We start from the raw sequence: 20,743 nt of genomic DNA on the forward strand, positions 1-20,743 counted from the left end.
ATTTTTTCTTTCACTGCTCCCACATTTATTATTGTTAATTTCATTACTCCTGCATTTACTATTGTTAATTTCACTACTCTCGTTGCTTCTAGTATGATTTTCACTACTCCCGTTGCTATTATTGTTGCTTTTACTACTCACATGGTGGTTACTATCATATTAGTTGATTATCTAGTTGTTTTAGAGTTAATACATTTAAATAATTTGAAATATTAGATGAAAATATTGTTTAAGATCACTCATTATTATTTACTAATTAAATTATAAATCTAATGAATTATGTAATATTATATTTTTTTTTGTAAACTTAGGTTGATTTATTTACTTTTAATAGTTTTCAAAATATATCATACTTATATTATATTTGTGTATGTTAATAAACATCTTTATACTAACTAATACCATAAGTGGCTTTATAGGAGTCCGACACGTTTCGGCGTGTGTTAGATGAGTGTCGATGTCTGACACGGTGTCGAACACGAGACGACTGATTAAGAGAAGTGCCCTTGCTACCTAGCGCGTGATTGATGTCTCAATTAATCAGTGTGGTGAAACGGGTCTTGGGTCGGGTAATATTTGTTATGAAAAGAAGACCTTTTCAACTTTTCAAGAGAAGGACAAGAGGTAACACAAACAAACAAAATACAAGTAGATGCAATGACTTTAAGACGACTTTGGTTGTTTCTAACCATTTTCATAAACTCCCTCTCATCCACTTATAATAATGCTTCTCAAATCTCAATATCATCATCATTTCTTTGAACAAATAACATTCTCTTAGAGTATTAACTAGTTAATAATCATCACATTATACTATGGTTACGACCCTACTTACTATTAAGCTTTTTTCACAATTTGTCTCCAATTTATCGTATTTACCTCCGGCCAGAGTACTTAACTAAGCTGTTTACGGAGAGGTACGTGTTTAATTTCATCACCTAGGTCATAAGTATGTAATTAACTCCGTAGTACGTTTTTCTTTGTCATAAACTCATAATTACTTTTTTCTTTGTTGTCTTGATCGAATTTTTGTTTCATTGTAATTTACTGTAGTATTTTAGTGTCATGTTGAATTGTAGACATGTCAAAACTCGACCCAACCTGTAAACCCTTCTCGACCCTTTTTTTTAAGATTTAAGATCCATAAATTTTTAGTTCATAACCCAACTCGAAATGGCTTGTTAATTTAGGGTTAAAAATCGACCAGACTCGACCCGTTGAGTCAAAGATAAATAAATTAAGAATATTATTAAAATATTAATATTTAAATATTCTATTTGAAATAATAAATAAATATTTATTTTATTATTTTAAATTACAATGTTAGTTAAAAAATTAATGTAGTACAATAAGTGTCTAAGTGCTGAACATAGTTATATTAACAATTTATTTAATTTTAAAAATACGTTATTTCAGCTTAAAATTTGTATATTTTTGCCTCTTTTTTCCCCCCAAATAACGCAATTGGAGTTCATTGCTAATCAAGTTGACTTCTTGCTTATTCCGAGTAGAGTATGGCCGGGCCTTTCTAACAAAAGCGGCCCATTTGTGTGGGCTGGGCCGGATCGCCAAATGCTTGTATATTTATTTAGCAATCCCAAATCCAGCTCTTATGGGCTAATGCGGACTTTGAGAATCTATAGATCGTAGTAGTTCGTTAACCTCTCTAGCCGGACTATTACGAACCCGTCTACCCTGTAAAGGCTTCACGCGCAAGAAAACTATGCAGAAAAGATTAAATCCAATTTAAGAAGGCTTGGTCGAAGATATTTGTCGAGATGAGTGCACTCGCTAGCTAATGTAAGTCCTTGGGAAAGGTAAGGGGTAGGTCTAAATGGCTTTTTCGGGCCCTAAAATTTACGACTTACCCTAGGAAATAATTAGGGTAATACCGTAGTGTGACGATCCGCACACTTGAACCCTTAGATTTATTTATGCTTATGTAATTTCATTTTCCTTGTACATTTGTAGTAAGTATTTTCTTAGTAGTTTTAGAATAGGTTTCCATAAATAGGTATATCGCTATTCTGAACTAAACTTGTAAAATCAATGTTTCCTGCTACCAGGATGTAAATATCAAATTTCCCTCTTTAGGGAGTACTAGTGAATGAAAATCTACTTCCTACCTTGTGCCTTCGTATTGCTTATTGTTGCTTTGTTGTGAACGACTCTTTGCCTTCACTTTACTAACAAGCCGTGTTTGTGGGATCGACACTAGGATCCCGACTCACACCCCGAGACCCGAGTATCGTGCTAGTGGGCGATCCCTCACTAGTACGAAAACCCTTGTCGCTTGCATCTTGCCTTGAGACGGGCAAAGGTGCGCGCCACGGTCCGGCAAAAGTAGCGGACCGTGACATTTGGTATCAGAGCCAGGTTTTCGGACGGGCGTCTGCAAGCCGCATTTGTTTATCGAGATCGAGAAAATGGGCGAAAAGATCGAGGACTGAGTGGATGCCTTAGAGGACGCAATCGACGTCAAGCTTCCCAAACTCGAGGACATCGTTATGCGGATGGCTGCGAGCCTCGAGGAGTTGCAAAAGACGGTTTGTGACCTTGAGACGAAGGTGGACGGGATGGATACCCGCATCCAAGCGATCAGTGGTGCGATCCCCGACGATCGGGAGGAAGAGATCAATCATCTGCATCGAAAGGTCGAGATGTTAGAGAACACTTGCGCCACGCTCGTGAAAGCGGTGGCCAATGACGGGAAATCTGTGGGGAGCGATAAGGTAAAGGCACCTCCACCTCGTGCCTACGATGGGGCGAGGGATTCGAAAGCGGTGGATAATTTTATCTTCGATATGGAGCAATACTTCCGAGTAAGTGGGCTCGACGAAGACGCGGAAGTTGTCACTGCAAGCATGTATCTAGTCGACGATGCCAAGATGTGGTGGAGGGCTAGGTACAAGGAAATCGATGCGGGCACGATTACGGTGACATCGTGGGCCGACTTCAAGAGGATCTTGAAGGATCACTTCTACCCCGAGAACACGGAGTTTGTTGCTCGGAAGAAGTTGAAGGAAATCAAACACACCAAATCAATCCGGGAATATGTGAGGGAATTCTCAGCGTGCATGCTCGAGATTAGCGAAATGTCCGAGACGGATAGGACATTCGAGTTCATTGACGGGTTGAAGAGGTGGGCACAACAAGAGGTCATGAGGCGTAATCCCAAAACTCGTCTTCGGCCATATCGGCGCGGAGCGCCTACTCGACTTTCACGGGGAGCGAGAGGCACCAAGAGTTGTGGCACCAACGGGGAATACTGGTGTGTCACAAAGTGGGTACAATGGACAAAGGCCACAAAACAGCGCCATTTCAGTTGGGAACAGCCGGTTCCGCTCACAAGGAAGTCAAGCCCAATCGGCGAGCACTACAAACTCGCCCTCAAGCTCGTCTTCGAAGGCGGGAAACTTTACTGCTTCCACGACGAAGAAACCGTTTGCGTGTTTTGTGTGCAAGGGTCCTCACAAGATGGCCGATTGTCCGAGCAAAGCGGAGTTCAATGCCATGTTCAAGGAGATGCCGAAAGGGGCTCAAGAACGTCTTGATGGGGCGTTGGCCGACTATCACCAAGAGTGTAACGAAGACTCGAGTGATGGTGAAGACCAACCACGGATGGGCTCACTCCAACGGATCAGCGCGATGGGGAAATACGAAGATTCCTCTGCCAAGAAATCCAACGGGCTCATGTACGTGGACTTGATGGTGAATGGGAAGCAAGCACGAGCCTTGATCGACTCGGGCGCCTCCCATAACTTCGTTACGAAAGAGGAAGCGGATCGGTTGGGGCTAGTTCTGCGGGATGCTAACTGTTTGCTGGCGGTCAATGGGAAAATGAGACGCGTCCAAGGAGTGGCTAAGAGGGTCGCGGTCCAAGTGGGTGAGTGGGCAGGGGAGCTCGACTTCACCACCGTTCCGCTGGATGACTTCAAGTTAGTACTCGGGATGCAGTTCTTTCAGAAAGCATTGGTGGTATTGAAACCGAGCGACGGATCGATGCTACTAATGGGGTCTATCGTAGTGAAGACGGTAGACAGCGACGAAGACAAGGGGCAGCATCGAATTTCGGCTATGAGGGTGATACCGACGCCGAAACAAGGGATGCGACCTTGGAGAATGCCTAAAGGTTCGGTGGAGCCGGGGGCGAACAAGACCCAGGCTAACTACGCTGCTAAGTGGTCTGGGGGACGAAAGAAGAGTCTACCCCCTCACCGAGGAGTGGACAATGAGGGCCGAGATGCCCAAAGAAGTAGGCCTCGTACCATCAGGGGGCCGCGTCGATGTGCTGAATCGACGTCCTGGTTTGCGGGTCAGTCGACCCAAGAGATAAGGCCTCGTACCATCAGGGGGCCGCGTCGATGTGTTGAATCGACGTCCTGGTTTGCGGGTCAGTCGACCCAAGAGAGAAGGCCTCGTACCATCAGGGGGCCGCGCCGAAATGCTGATTCGGCGTCCTGGAGATCTCACATTCCCTTGAATACAGGTGCTGAAGTGACGAGAGACAAGACGAAGGTCCGTTGGGGCCAGTACTTGGAGAAAGCCCGAGAGAGCACTTTTCAGCGGCGGCAAAGTGGGCGTTCGAGAGACAAGGAGCACGTGGTGAACTTGGAGAACATGACGTTCGGCAGCTTCTATGTCAAGGAACTCCAGCCTATCCTTGAGGGGACGAAGAGGCCAGTCATTGTTTGGGACGAAGCACACATTCAAGCCGAATTGTACAAGCCAATCCCCAACACCTTTGCATGGGAATCGAGCTCACCGAGGATGTCTCATCTGAAGCACCATTCAAGATTTTTGTGTTGCGAGGGCGCAACAGATTAGGTGGAGGAGAGTGTGACGATCCGCACACTTGAACCCTTAGATTTATTTATGCTTATGTAATTTCATTTTCCTTGTACATTTGTAGTAAGTATTTTCTTAGTAGTTTTAGAATAGGTTTCCATAAATAGGTATATCGCTATTCTGAACTAAACTTGTAAAATCAATGTTTCCTACTACCAGGATGTAAATATCAAATTTCCCTCTTTAGGGAGTACTAGTGAATGAAAATCTACTTCCTACCTTGTGCCTTCGTATTGCTTGTTGTTGCTTTGTTGTGAACGACTCTTAGCCTTCACTTTACTAACAAGCCGTGTTTGTGGGATCGACACTAGGATCCCGACTCACACCCCGAGACCCGAGTATCGTGCTAGTGGGCGATCCCTCACTAGTACGAAGACCCTTGTCGCTTGCATCTTGCCTTGAGACGGGCAAAGGTGCGCGCCACGGTCCGGCAAAAGTAGCGGACCGTGACACGTAGCAACATGACAGAGTGTTGTCGTAGCAACTGTGGACAACGAGAAGTGCGATGACGATGGTGGCGTGGACGGAATCAACGGCGGCATCGGTGGAGGCACAACAACGTGAAGAACAGAGGAGGGTAGAGATATTTTATTCATCCTAATAGAAAAATCTAGGCTTAGGGTGATGGGTGGGTAATAAGGCGGTGGGTAGAAGAAATGTGGTGAAGAGGTAGAGAAGATGAAGGATTGTTGATGGGAACGAAGGGTTTAGGGATTAGTGGGTAGTTTTATTTTATTGATTAAAAAATAAGGAATGCTTTATTCATTAAAAAACTACTCTAATATTAGACGCATTAAAGGACAAATTTGGGACGTACGGTGTATACCCGCCGGAGATGGTGTAAGGTAGCCATCTCCGGCCGGCGAGTTAAACACAAGATTGTAGTAAAGCGGAAGAGTGAGTTAAACACGAGATTGTAGTAAAGCGGAAGAGTTTTGAGAGGATCGAAATTTAGGCTGATACCATGTAAAATGATATAATGAGGTACCTTTATTAATGAAATATGTCACCGTATTTATAGTAAAATGACCCGTAATATTTCTAGAATATTTTGGATATATTATGATACTCATAATATACTCCTAACAATATTTCTCTAATATATCTCTAATCATATCTTCTCTCTAATATAATATATCTCTAATCATATCTCCTCTCTAATACTCCCTTCTATTCTCTAACATATTCCACATTTTCTAAAATGCATTTCAATAAGATCTTTTACTTTCCTTATTAGTCTATAATTTGTGGTTCTTCTTAAAATTTGTGGCCCCACATTTCGTCTCTTACTTTATATTTCCTCCATTACCCACCACAAATTTCATTCTTTTTAAAAACTACTCAAGAGTGGAATATCATAGTGAATAGGAGAAAGCACAAATTAAATATTTTTAACTTGAAACGGATACACCCGTCTTAAATAAAATTTTGTGATATCCTTATAGGAAAATGAAAGGACGCCACCGGGTGACACTCAATTCGGACGCCACCCTCTCACATAGAGTGAAAACCTCTTAAATAAAGAATATATATGATAGGGTGACACCCAATTTGGGCGTCACAATGTCCTATCCCTATATGCCAAGTTGAGCCACTTGTGGTTCAACATGTCTCGACTTTTATGTTATTGTTATCGTCGTACTTATAAAAAGTTTTCATGTCTTAAACACATTTTTGGTACACAAATTCTCATTATAGACGAGGGATATCCGTCTATAGCTATAAACGGGCCAAATAGAAGGACTAATTGTTTTTAGTAATGGCATGCATTACAGAGGGAACGATACTTTCAACCAAAGTGAGCATAAAAAAATGGACACGTTAATGGAGATAGTGCCACCGGCATACGAGTGGTTTAAACCGTATTTGAATATGAGCCAAAGACGGACCGAGTTAAGAAAGCTGGTGAATGACCTCAAAGTCTTGAATACTGATTTAGATAATCTACTAAAGGGTGAGGAGCAGAGGTGTCAGACGAGGCGACGACAAGAGGTGGTTGCGTACCTCCAAACCTCCAATGTTTTGGTCAATGGAGCGACGAGGGTATTGGATGAATGCGAAGAAGAGGGTGTGTTTATTAAGCAGTTACGTTGTGTGTCTTCGATTGAGCAATACCTCTCTGAAGCTGAAGTGTTGGTTGACCGCGGTAGGTCTTGGATGAATAATGCTCTGTCATATAATGATGTTAGGGCCCTTAGGGGTGAGAAGCTTCCTGTGCGGGACTTGGAGCTGATGGTTAAGACCGCTCGTGAAAAGCTGGATTCCGCGCTTATTGCAGTAACTGTTGTTGCAAAAAACGAAGCAGTAACAATAAAAGGAGAAAGATCAGAATATATAACCGATTCGTAGTGCCGTGGTACGGAGGCCACTGCCTTGAAAACTATTTCGGCACGACCGTGGTGGCGATCGCCGATTCTTCGGTAGTCCCCAAGGATTTACACTACAGCGCTTAAACCCGCCCACTCGAGATTAAGAGCTATGGAACGATATAATTACTTTACCCAGAAATTTTAAGAGAGGAAGAGAGAATGATATTGTCATATATGTTTCTGATTGATGAAAGAAAGAAGAGCAGGAGCTCTTATTTATATAGAAAACGGAGGACTTAGTGGAGCCTAAACAGCTCCCTAAAACGCAACAGTCAGTGGAGAAAAAGGAGGAGCAAAGCTCTCAACCCACTAACTGCATTGACTGACCAAGTCCAAGTCCAAAACAGAAATTATATGACAAACCGCGGCCCAAAAAGATAGGCACAGCCCGCCGCAGGCGATTGCCAAATCCCAAATCCCAAATCCGGATCCGGGCCGGGCCGGGCTCGGGCACGGCGCGCGCGCGCGTGTGCGAGCTGAATTAAGCACCTCGCAAGGCTTCCACAAAAGCCTCCCTTGACCCACTAGTGATATGGTAAGGAGGGTGGGTACATATAAACCCATAAAACTCCCTTTTCCTCACCAATGTGGGACAATTGGAAACACTCCAAAGGCAAAAAGCCCCTATATTTTCCAACAATCCCCCACTAGGGGCGCCAGAGACAGAGAAAGAAATTCCTGGGTAAAGGAAGGATTTGATACTTAGGTATCAATATCTTTCGATTTGAATTGACACTTTAGTGAAATGAGGAAACAACTTACTTACAACGAGAGAATATCTTGCGATTTGAATTCCTAGCTGAGCTTCGGTCGATACCCCCCACAATACATATCATACCTTGAGAATTAAGATCGTTCCGCGTTTCAAAGTGCAACGCGCTCTTTTAGAGTTATGCGTTTACCTCGGTACTAATAGGTGTGTTCGAAGACTTCTCATAGTCTAATGATCGTTAAACCTACGTAGGTGACTCAAGTGCTTCTCAATAGCACTTCTCACATGAGTCATTAAGGATCTAAGTCCAACCTGGTGTATGATCCATCAAGTGCGTCTCAAAAGCACCACCATAAAGGCTATGAATCATACAACGCCATAGGAATAGAAGCTTTAGACCTAGTCAAGTCTCACTCTTGACCTAAGGACTTAAGCCCCATTCCCCTCGACGTATCAACGACTAGTCTCCTAGCGACCCTTTAGTAAAGGGATCGGCAAGATTGTTTTCGGACTTCACATAGTCCAAAGCAATCACTCCATTGTCTTGGAGTTGTCTAACTGCAGCGTGTCTTATTCGAATATGTCTCTTTTTCGAATTGTAGACACTATTCTTTGCAACACCAATAGCAGCCTGCGAGTCACAGTGCATGGAGACCGGTGTTAGCCGTCCGCCCCATCGGTATATCGGCTAAAAGGTTTTTCAACCATTGACCTCTTGTCTCCGCCAACTCAAGAGCTATGAACTCGATTCCATGGTAGAGCGTGCAATACAAGTCATTTCGAAGACTTCCACGATATAGCACCTCCACCCATGGTGAAGACATAACCACTAGTAGAACAGATCTCATCGTTACACTGCAACCCAGATTCGCATCACAATATCCCTCTAACACAAAGCAGAAATTTACTATAATGCAAACATAAGTCAACTGTTCCTTTTAGGTATTTTAGTAAACGACGAAGAGCATTCCAGTGTTCATTGCTAGGGTTATGTGTATAACGACTCGATCTACTAATCGCATAAGCAATATCGGTCGAGTACAGTTCATTAAAAACATCACACTACCTAGGATTTTAGCATACTCTTCTTGGGAAACACTCTTGCCCAAGTTTTTACACAAGTGTACACTAGGATCATAAGGTGTTCTAGCAGGCACATCATCAAAAAGCGGTTAAACTTTCTCAACACTTTTTCAACATAATGAGATTGACTTAGACAGATTCCATTGGGGTTTCGGATGACCTTAACTCCTAGGATAACATCGGCTTCTCCTAAAACCTTCATCTCAAATTGTGATGACAAAAATTCTTTGGTTCTAATTATCACCTCTAAATTATTACCAAGTATTAACATGTCATCAACATAAAGGCATATAAGCACACAATCGGATTCTATTACCTTTGAATAAACACATGAATCAGAATTGTTAACCACATAGCCATTACTTATTAAAGTGTTGTTAAACTTCTCATACCTTTGTTTAGGTGCTTGTTTGATCCATAGAGTGACTTGTTCAGTTTACACACTTTACTCTCTTGACCCTCAATCACAAAACCTTCAGGTTGAGACATATAGATCTCTTCCCTTAGTTCACCATTCAAAAAGGCGGTTTTAACATCCATCGATGTATAATAAGGTTATGAATAGCGGCTAAGGCGACAAGAGTCCTAATAGTCGAAATTTTGGTCACAGGAGAGTAAGTATCAAAATAATCAATACCCTTCTTTTGTGTAAAGCCTCTAACTACAAGTCTAGCTTTGAACCTCTCTATTGTACCGTCGGGTCTCATTTTCTTTTTAAAGATCCATTTACTTGTAATGGGTTTACTACCTTTAGGTAAATCGGTCAACTCCCAAGTCTGATTTGACACAATAGAGTCAAGTTCACTTTTAATAGCATCTTTCCAAAAATTAGCATCAATGGATTTCATTGCCTCACTATACGTTTTTGGGTCATCTTCTATTAAAAAAAGTGAAACAAATTCATCACTAGCACAAACAAGTGTATCCATATTCGACAAAGACAAAGTTGAAACAAAATCGGCTCCAAAGTTCTTTGGACATCTAGGTCTCTTAGTCCTTCTAGGTTCAAAGAACATGATCAATAGAAGTGCTACTACTAGCATGTGAAGAGATATCAATAGATGTAACGGGTAAACTAGGAGGTGAATCAACATTCTTCTGTAATGGAAAAACATGCTAAAAAAACACAAAGATCTCTAGCTTCGAGATATAGAACGATCACTTAAAGACATGAATCTATAAGCAGAACTATTTTGAGCATAACCTATAAAAGCACAATCATAGGTCTTTGGTCCAACGGTAGGTCTCCTAAAATCCGGTAAACCCACTTTAGCCAAACACCCCCATACCTTAAGGTAACTCAGATTAGGAGGATAGCCCTTCCAAATTTCGTAGGGTGTCTTGTCAAGTTTCTTATGAGGTACACGGTTAAGAATGTGACAAGCCGATAGTATTGCTTCCCCCACATATCGTCGGATAGGCCGAACTTAAAAGCATAGCATTCATCATCTCTTTTAAGGTTCTATTTTTTCGTTCGCCTACACCGTTAGATCGAGGTAAGTAAGGTGGACTAGTCTCATGTATTAAACCGTTAGCAAAGACAAAAGTCGGCTAGATAACTAGATTTATACTCACCACCTCTATCAGACCTTACCCTTTTAATTTTTTCTGTCTAGTTGATTTTCGACTTCATTTTTAAAGTTTATAAACGATTGTTTTGCTTCATCTTTAGTCTTAGCGAGATAGACACGGTGTACCTTGAACAGTCGTCTATAAAGGTGACAAAATAATTCTTTCCACCTCTACTTGCCACATTTTTGAAGTCAGCTAGGTCGGTGTGAATTAACTCAAGAAGACTCGTATTCCTAGTTGTGACAGATTTACTAGGTTTCTTTGTGAATTTAGCCTCAACACGGCCTAGCACATTTAGAGAATTCTTGACTCGTCAAACTCGGAATTAAACTCATAGTTCTAAGTTTTTTAATATAGTCAACATTCACATGACCTAATCTACCATGCCAAACATCAATAGACTCAAGAATATAAGCGAAGTAGATGCAATATTATTAAAAATCGAATCGGTGTTCAATACAAAAAGACCCCCGAGAAAGATAACCCTTGCCCACAAATTCCCATTACGCGACATTACAACCTTGTCGGCCTCAAAAACAAGTTTCAAACCAGCTTTGTTTAACAAGGCACCGGACACAAGGTTTCGACGCAATGAGGGTACAAATAAAACATTGGTGAGAGCAAGTGTTTTCCCAGAGGTGAGTTTGAGAAAGATCTTGCCTTTGCCTGTGATCACTACAGATGAAGAATTACCCATGTAGACGCATTCCCCATCGCCTACCTCCTCGAACTCAAAGAAATAACCCCTTATCAAAGACAGAGAGATGTCCTGGAAGCGCCGATATCTAAGACCCATTCAAGAAGATTACCCACCAGATTAGCTTCCACAACCACAAAGAAGAATGACATCATCATCACAAAGAACATTAGCTTCAATAGATTTTCTTTTCGATTAGGTAATGGGTAGGCTTTGTGACCGATTTTCCCACGACATAGCAAACAATGGGACCCTTTGGTTTTCGAATCTTAGCAAATGAGTTTGGTATGCTTCCCTGGACCATTCTTCTTAGCTGGACCCTGGTTCTTACCCTGACCAACCTTGGCCTTACCCTTACCCTTGAACTTCTCAAAATTGGACGGACCACCGGACTCAACCAAATTAGCTTTAACAAAGAAAGAACATAAGCATTCACGGAAAGACTAGCAGGTTGGTCTTTAAGGCGATTTGCCTCTTCGGTCCTCATGTGTCCTACTAGTTCTTGGAGAGACAGGTCTTTTTTCTTATGCTTAAGGTGGTTCCTATAGTCAGACCAGGAGGGAGGAAATTTCTCTAGCAAAACATTGGCCACAAAAGTGTCATCTAATTTCATACCCTCATTCACTACATCAAAGACATAGGTTTTCGTAGACATGAACTTGTTCCATGATGGGTTTCCGTCACCATCCGAAATTCCAGCCACTTACCCACAACATATTTCTTTTTCCCCGCATCATCAGCCCTATACTTGGCCTCTAAGGACTCCCATATCAGTTTGGAGGACTTATGAACCATAAATAGGTCAAAAAGGGTGTCAGTCATGTTGTTTAGAAGCTGGCATCTAACAAGTTTATTGTCCTTATCAAATTTCTTAATATCTTCTTCGTTTGACTTAACAAACAGATTTAGGGGGGGGGTATTCTCTACGGTCTCGAAAGAGCGGCCGCCTCTTTAACAGAGAGCGGGCGGATCACTAAACAAAGACATAATCAATTTCTAGTTGTTCGAAAAACATCGCAGTTTCGTGACCAATGCTTATAATTATGGCCTAGTCTAGTTTTTCCAATTTAGACAAATCGGGAAGAGTTTTTGCTAAAACAGACGACATGTTACAATGTTACAAACAGACAACAACAAATAAATAGTTTTCAAATTGTTGTTGCAAAAAAAACGATAACAATAATAAAAGGAGAAAGATCGAATATATAACCGATTCGTAGTGCCGGTGGTACGGAGGCCACCGCCTTGAAAACTATTTCGCACGACCGTGGTGGCGATCGGCGATTCTTGGTAGTCCCCAAGGATTTACACTACAGCGCTTAAACCCGCCAACTCGAGATTAAGAGCTATGGAACGATATAATTACTTTACCCAGAAATTTTAAGAGAGGAAGAGAGAATGATATTGTCATATATGTTTCTGATTGATGAAAGAAAGAAGAGCATGAGCTCTTATTTATATAGAAAATGGAGGACTTAGTGGAGCCTAAACAGCTCCCTAAAACGCAGCAGTCAGTGGAGAAAAAGGAGGAGCAAAGCTCTCAACCCACTAACTGCATTGACTGACCAAGTCCAAGTCCAAAACAGAAATTATATGACAAACCGCGGCCCAAAAAGATAGGCACAACCCGCCGCAGGCGATTGCCAAATCCCAAATCCCAAATCCCGAATCCGGATCCGGGCCGGGCTCGGGTGCGAGCTGAATTAAGCACCTCGCAAGGCTTCCACAAAAGCCTCCCTTGACCCACTAGTGATATGGTAAGGAGGGTGGGTACATATAAACCCATAAAACTCCCTTTTCCTCACCAATGTGGGACAATTGGAAACACTCCAAAGGCAAAAACCCCCTATATTTTCCAACAGTAACTACAGGTCGAAAGTATAATATAGGTATCTATGGATGTCCGGGGGCCGGGAAGAAGAGCCTCATGAAGCACATTTACAACAGTGTTTTAAAACTAGATCATCACTCGGATTTCAAATCTGCTGATGTGTTTTGGGCTGAAACACCCGAAAACCCTCGTGACGATTATGCCTTACAAGAGAAGGTGTCCGAGGGAATGCGGTTTGATATTAAACATGACATTGATTGTGTAAGAAGGTCTAGTTTTTTAGAAGAGAGGTTCCAAGAGATGGCTGCCTCTGGTAGGGCCCCCATCCTCTTTCTATGTAATTTGAGAGAGGAATTCCGTGCTTATGAAGTCTTGGGAATTTCTGCTACCAACTGTGTATTGGTATTTACGGCGCCCTCCTTAGACGTTTGCAACCGAATGAAATGCGACGTGATCATTAAAGTGGATCACCTCCCTAGAGAGGAGGCCGAGGAGCTTTTCATGCGCGAAGCAGGGCTAAATGACGACCTTCATAGGCAAGAAATTAAGGAAGTTGCATCTCAAATAGCCAACGAGTGTGCTCGAATGCCCTTGGCTATAAGAGTTATCGCCAATTCAATGCGTGAGATCAACGACATCCACGAGTGGAGAAATCGTCTCACCGAGCTCTTGGGGAGAATTAACTCCATTAACAATGAGGAGGATAAGATACTTGAGCAGCTCAGGTTTGGATACACTTGTTTGGAAGACCCGACTACTCGTAGATGCTTTAATGTAGCAGCTGAAATACTACCCAAGGATGTCCAGCTTTCTAAAGAGACAGTCATTGAAAAGTGGCGCGAACGCAAATTGATCGGCAATGGCTGGCACTCCGATGATCAAGGTCATACTATGCTTAATCGGCTTGAACGATTGTGCTTGCTTGAACTCGAACCTGCGAATGAATTGGTGACCATGAACAAATGGATCAGAAAAATTGCAACTGTCCTTTAACCAAATTACTTGGAACGACTCGGAAGCCAGGGTATCATGTGAAGTTGTATGCAAGTTTTTGTATTGTTGTATACTACTCGTATTTGTACAAATGATTGATGTATTATTGTATTAGTATATATAGGTAGAACAATATTGTACTGTATTATACTCCCCATTAATTACTCCACAAGAAAACCTTTGTTCAAATCCATCCACAATTTTATGTTTTTTCTGTTTGGCTTTACACGATCTCTAGATGACGAATTTTTTTCCGAAATGGGGTTTTCTCACAAACTAATTAACAAAATAGGTCGACTTTCAAAGTTATTACCCAAAATGGGTCCACGTCATCACCGAAGCTAGGCTCATATTCAAGTCGCTTAGCCGGACAACGACCATATCCAAAATGTCACTTTATGCCAACCAAACCTCATTATACTACTTCAAGGAAAGTCGCTTACCGAGTCAGCGATTTGGACTCAAATCGCCTTCCTCCTCAGCGATTTCATAGTCCACAATAAAAGCCTTAACTTGAACAAAATTTCACCCCTCAGAATCAAATCGCTCAGTGAGGGAGCGAATTGAAGTCAGGTCGCCTTCCCCCTAGGCGATTTGGCTGAGTGTGTTGAATGAGGGGAAACAAAGGGGTGCTGTGTTGAATATACGTTGAGAACAAAGTCGCTGTCCAGCTCAGCGGTTTGACTTTAAATCGTCTACCCGGTGAGCGACTTGGTTTCTTACCCAGCTTCGTTGAATCCGATCCTACGTGGACCCATTTTGGGTAATAACTTTGAAAGTCGACCTATTTCGTTAATTAGTTTGTGAGAAAACCCCATTTTGGAAAAAAATTCCTAGATGACGGATAAACGTCTTTATGTAACTATGAAGACCTCTCACATGATAGCGGTAGTTATCTTTTTTTTTTTTTTGGTTTTGAATATGGATAAGACATCTCACACATATTTAGCATAAGGCCGTATTTATGTAACTATGAAGACCTCTCACATTAATTATATTTCATACGGAGTATTTAATTTTTTTTGGTGAAGAGAAGCAGGGAATAAATCCGTAAAAAAAGGACTAACAAAGCTACGGAACTAGCTTAGTACAAAACCACTAAACTAAACAGCATGAGACGGAACAACACGAGGGTTGGGCATAATCCTGCTGCGATTGAGTCACCCCATGGTTCACCGGTCAATCCACACAAGCGTTTGCCTCCCGATAAGTGTGGTGAATCTCCACCTTCGAGGGGGAATTAGTTTGAACTTCTGTGCAGGAGTTTGAGTGGGCGGGTTGGAACACTACTAGACTTGACCTAAATAACTAGGTGTAGGGGTGGGCATAATCCGGTCCGGACCGGAAAATGGACCGGTCAGGAATCTACCGGACTAGAACCGGAATTAAAAATTCCGGTCTAACATTTTTAAAGATTTCGGTTTCCGGTCCGGACCGGAAAGACCAGAAGAATTGTATTTTTTATTTTATTTTTAAATATTATATAGAAAAACAAGTATACGCCTATTTAAACCGGTCCATTCCGGTCCAACCGATCCGGTTTTTTGGATCAGAACTTGAAAAAGAGGGTATGTAAAAATAATTCCGGTTTAACCGGTCCGGTCTTGGACCGGCATTTTATGGTCCGGTTCCGGTCCGGGCTCCAGTCCATGATTTTTTTGAATTCCAGTTTCGGTCCGGTTTTTTGGATTCCCAGACCTAACTAGGTGAACATGCATCAAGAAGCACTTGGATTTGTTCGATCCATAACCATCACTCGATCGACTTGAAAGTGTCGTGAAATGATGATCTGATGTCCTATTTAGTGTATTTAACATGACAATGTACTTGATGTGAATCAACAATAATTGTGCATTGAAAATATAGCCTCGGTGGTAATTTACTAATTTACCCTAATGAGATCGATGCTAGTCCGGGGATCTTGCTGACACTTTGACCGGATTTTTCTTCAATCTATACTCCTATCCAGTACTAAGTCATAGAAATATTGTACTCTTTAGATGACATTTGTGTGCCTAAATGTTTGACAACAATTGTAAATAAAGTTTACATTTGTAGATTGCAAACTTGCATAGATAACACTTGTACATTGCATTTGTGTTCCTCTGTGACACTTGCAAACACTTATAATATTAAATATATTTAATTGTTTATAAAAATTTCACGTAATCCCCTCTATAAATATAGAGAAAAATACGCAAAATATAGGAGTAAACAAAAGTGTTGATCTTACAAGTGCAATTCTATTGTTTTTGTGAAAATGGCTGCTATTTCAACACTTCAGAGCTTTACCCCAAGTTACCGGTACGTATATGGGGTCGGAACCCCTTCTCAGGTACACTCCCTCTCATCATATTTGTTATTCTCATTTGTTTTTACGCAGTCTTTAAGACTGGAAACATTACTTTGATCGTATTTATCGATATGTATATAATTTTTTATATATCACATCTCCTCCCTTTTGCTTTTACGCGGTCTCTAAAACTGGAGACATCATTTTAACCGTATTTATCAACATGTATATATATATATTTTTTTGTTGAAATATACTCCCTCCACACCCTCTTCTGTTTTTCTACATTACTTTTAGGAAGAAATTCAGAAGAATGGTAATATGTACAGGAAAATGAAAGTAGAGAAAAAAGGTGGTGTCGCAAATATTAAGAACCTAAATATTTGATGGAGGGTATATATTATTTGATTTTTTATAAATGACTTTTGACTTTTGAGTATGTAATGGTATAACATTATTTGATTTTTTATTTAATTTACGACTGTTGGTGATTATAAATTTATAATAATCGTGATATATACTATTGTCGCCGGTGGTTGGTGTGCAGGTGACGATGGATGGGGATGATGCTTCGGTCCCGGTGTAATATGCATTCACTGTTGGTGATTATAAATTTATAATAATCGTGATATCATGATCGTTGTTCTACTTTATCTGTTTGTATTTCAAGCTATGTTGTTCCGTTTGTGCTTTTATGCTCAATCATGTACTATCGTCAACATTTTCAATAAAATCTAAAGGTACTTATGTGTGTTTACTACTCTCCTGTTATTTTCGTGTGGGTTGTTTTTTTTCAAGAATAGATTGGACTCAACGAGTTGCTCCTCGATCTTTTTTGCTTAGAACTAGGGACGAAAGATGTGTTTGGGATCAATTAGACTTCGTTTGGTGTGGGAGGCAAACATAATAGTGAATGCTGTAAGAAGGTGTTATTTGTATATATGAACTGATGATTTACAATGCTAATGATCTAGGTATATATAAGATGAGAGGTAGTCTAATTAAGGATGGGAAAGGGAGCCTATACATTATTTTGTCTATAATTACATTATTGAGTATATCACTGATTGATTGTGTTTGCTTGATTTGTGGGGTTGATTGATTGTGCTATCTTTTCCTTATTTGTAGAGGTATTATTGCTAATACTCCCCCTCAAGATGGACGTAGGGGGTCGAAGGCCAATCTTGTCGCGCAGGTCAAGGAAACGATGCTTGTGTAAAGGCTTGGTAAGTGCGTCTGCGAGTTGATCCTTTCCTGCAATGTGTTGAATGCGCATGTGCCCCAATTGGAGCTGTTCACGAACGAAGTGGAATGATAGGGCCATGTGCTTCATTCTGGAGTGAAAGACCGGATTTTTGGCATATAAAGTGGCCGACATGTTGTCACAATAAACAGCGGGTGGCTTTGTTATGGTGATGCCAAGCTCAAGTAGTAAATTTCGAAGCCATAGTGTTTCAAAAGAGTAATGTAAATGGACAGCAATGAAATTCGGCTTCAGTTGTAGATAGGGCGAGTCCTCGTTGTTTTTTGGAAGACCAGGAGATAGGATTACGACCAAGGTAAATGACATAGCCAGAGGTAGAGAGAAACGAGTCCTTATCGCCAGCAAAGTCTGCATCACAAAATGCGTGAAGACAAAGAGGTGAGGTACGGTATAGTTGGATTCCATGCGTGGAGGTGCCTTGAAGGTATCGTAGTAAACGTTTGAGAGCTGTCCAATGGGTGGTAGTGGGGTGGTGCAAGAATTGGGCTAGTCGATTGACTGTGAAGGCAATATCCGGCCTTGTGAGGGAGAGATACTGAAGACTACCAACTATTGCTCGATAGTCAGAGTGTTCGTGAATAGGTTTGTGGTCTTCACGAATGAGGTGATGGTCGTGAGCGATAGGTGTGGTATTTGGTTTTGCTTGGACATTTTGTATTTGTGTAATAGGTCATGTATGTATTTAGATTGGTTGAGGTGAAGGCCAAGGTTGTTTGGTGTCACTTCTATTCCAAGAAAATAGGAGAGTGGTCTTAGGTCTTTTAGAGAGAATCGTTTAGCAAGTTGTGTTATAAATTGTTGAAGTTGTTGAGGGTTTGGTCCCGTGATTATTATGTCATCAACGTAGACAAGCATGTAAAGACACGTTGTTTTGGTTTTTAAAAGAAATAATGATGAATCTGAAATGGATTGTTTAAAACCAAAGGTGACAAGGTAAGTTTTGAGTTCAGTGTACCAAGCTCGAGGAGCTTGTTTTAAGCCATATATGGCCTTGTTTAATTTACAGACGGAGTTAAGTTGGGTCATGTCTACAAAGCCATGAGGTTGAGCCATGTAAACATCATCGGTTAGTGTACCTTGAAGGAAGGCATTGTTAATGTCGAGCTGTCTTAAGGGCCATGCTTGGGTGTGAGCGAGAGTATAAGTCGAGCAGTGGTGGGTTTTTCGGATGAAGGTTTCATTAAAGTCGATTCCCGGTCTTTGATGAAAACCTTTAGCAACTAGGCGTGCTTTGTATTGCTTTAGAGTTCCATCGGGGTTATATTTGACGCGATAGACCCATTTACAACCAACAATGTTGTGGGATGATTGACGAGGTACTAGCGTCCAGGTTTTGTTGTTTGTTAGTGCTTGAAATTCAGTTTCCATGGCTTGACGCCATTGGGGTAGGATGAGCGCTTGCTTGACTGTTTTGGGCAGTGAGGTGGAAGCGGGCCCAATGTAAGCAAGTTTGGCGTATTTAGGATTGGGTTTGCGGATGTTATTGGTTAAGCGGGTAGTGACGATGACGGGTGGGTTATTTGTTAGGTTGGGTCGATGGTTGAGTGGTTGTAGTGGAGTTGTCGGGTGGTAATTGAGTAGAGGGAGTGGAAGCGGATTGTGGCGTGTGGGTGGAGGGAGTAATTGGCGGCTGTGCCGTGGTAGTGGAGGGGTTGATGGGTGGTTGGTGCGTGGTGGTGGATGTAGGTGTCGTAGTGTGGGGTCGACGGGTGTAAGTAGAGTGAATGGGATGCCGGGATTGTTGTGCTTGTGGTGGTGACAGTGGCGAAGTAGGAGATGTATGTAATATAGGAATTACAAGAGAACACCATTCTTCGGGATCATTGTGTGTCGGTGGTAATGGCTCCTTTTGGAGTAGTCGATGGTATGCAAATTCATCCTCGATAAATTTGACATGTCGAGACGTATAAATTCGATTGGTTTTGGGATCAAGACAATGAAATGCACTTTGGGTGGATGAATAGCCAACGAAAATGCAAGGTGTAGAGCGATATTCTAGTTTATGTTTTGTGTATGGTTTTAGCCATGGATAGCAAAGGCATCCAAAATTATGTAATTTGTGATAGTCGGGTTTTGTATTATGTAGTTTAAAGTACGGTGTTTCACCATTTAATGTTTTAGTAGGAAGACGATTAATGAGATATGTGGCCGTACTAAATGCAAATGGCCAAAATTTGGTGGGTATATCAGCGTGGGCGAGTAATGCGAGGCCGGTTTCAACAATGTGTCGATGACGTCTTTCAAAGATACCCATTATGTTCGGGAGTGTGAGGTGGAGAGGTAAAATGGCTTATCCCATTGTTAAGTAGTTCGGGATTTAATTTTTGAAATTCTCCACCATTATCGGAAAAGAATTGTCTTATCGGTTTGTTGAAATATTTCTCTACAAGTGCTTTGAAGCGAAGAAAAACTTGGGTGGTTTCGGACTTGTTTTTAATCGGAAATAGCCATATGTATTTGCTAAAGTGGTCGACAAATACAACATAATACTTGTAATTTTCACGAGATAGTACTAGGACTTGTCCATAGGTCCGAGTAGATTAATTCTAAGGGTGCCGTGGTTTTAAATGTTGAGTTCGCAAATGGTAGTTTTTTGCTCTTACTAATTTGACAAGAATCGCAATAAGAAAAATTTGTAATCGGAAATGGTGCATTTTTATTAATATGTTTCATTACATCAAAGGTAGGATGTCCTAGTCTATGATGCCATGAAAGGTGAGTTGAGCCTTTCTTGGTTAAATAGGCCATTGGTTGCGTGTTGCTCAACTCGTAAACTCCATCTTTAGCCTTGCCCTGGAGAAGCGTTTTGCCCGTCGAAATTGCCTTAACAAAAAAAGAAGATGATGAGAACACTACATAAGCATTATTATCATGACATATTTTCGAGATAGATAGTATGTTACGTGAAATTTTTGGTACATGTAACACATTATTAAATTTAAGAGAAGAGTAAGGTAATTGAAATGAACCTATGTTGGCAATATCCAATGTCGAGCCATCTCCAATAACGAGGTCATCCGGGCCAAAGTAAGGTGAATGGAGCGCAAGGGTATCGAGGTCATGGGTTACATGATGCGAGGC

The 20,743-nt window shown here is 41.4% G+C and overlaps 1 protein-coding gene across 5 annotated transcripts; it reads left to right on the forward strand.

Annotated features, from left to right (window-relative positions):
• The first annotated feature begins 711 nt into the window (after nucleotides 1–711).
• Nucleotides 712–17,840, forward strand: LOC141643981 (putative disease resistance protein At1g15890). 5 transcript variants are annotated; one of them, XR_012543815.1, is made up of 3 exons: nucleotides 712–917; nucleotides 16,390–16,440; nucleotides 16,946–17,840. XR_012543815.1 is itself a non-coding variant. In XM_074453394.1 (3 exons), exon 3 carries the CDS (start codon nucleotides 13,209–13,211, stop codon nucleotides 14,103–14,105), a length of 897 nt encoding a protein of 298 aa, XP_074309495.1. In that variant the 5' UTR covers nucleotides 712–917; nucleotides 6,624–7,125; nucleotides 13,144–13,208; the 3' UTR covers nucleotides 14,106–14,331. The 5 variants fall into 5 exon arrangements, 1 of the variants encoding a protein (XP_074309495.1); XM_074453394.1 differs by lacking the exons at nucleotides 16,390–16,440; nucleotides 16,946–17,840 and adding exons at nucleotides 6,624–7,125; nucleotides 13,144–14,331; XR_012543812.1 differs by lacking the exons at nucleotides 16,390–16,440; nucleotides 16,946–17,840 and adding an exon at nucleotides 6,624–7,250 and having other exon boundaries at nucleotides 712–1,817.
• The last annotated feature ends 2,903 nt before the right edge of the window (nucleotides 17,841–20,743 follow it).

The sequence above is a fragment of the Silene latifolia genome, chromosome 2, assembly GCF_048544455.1.
Source record: "Silene latifolia isolate original U9 population chromosome 2, ASM4854445v1, whole genome shotgun sequence".
In the NCBI taxonomy this organism is placed as follows: domain Eukaryota; kingdom Viridiplantae; phylum Streptophyta; class Magnoliopsida; order Caryophyllales; family Caryophyllaceae; genus Silene; species Silene latifolia.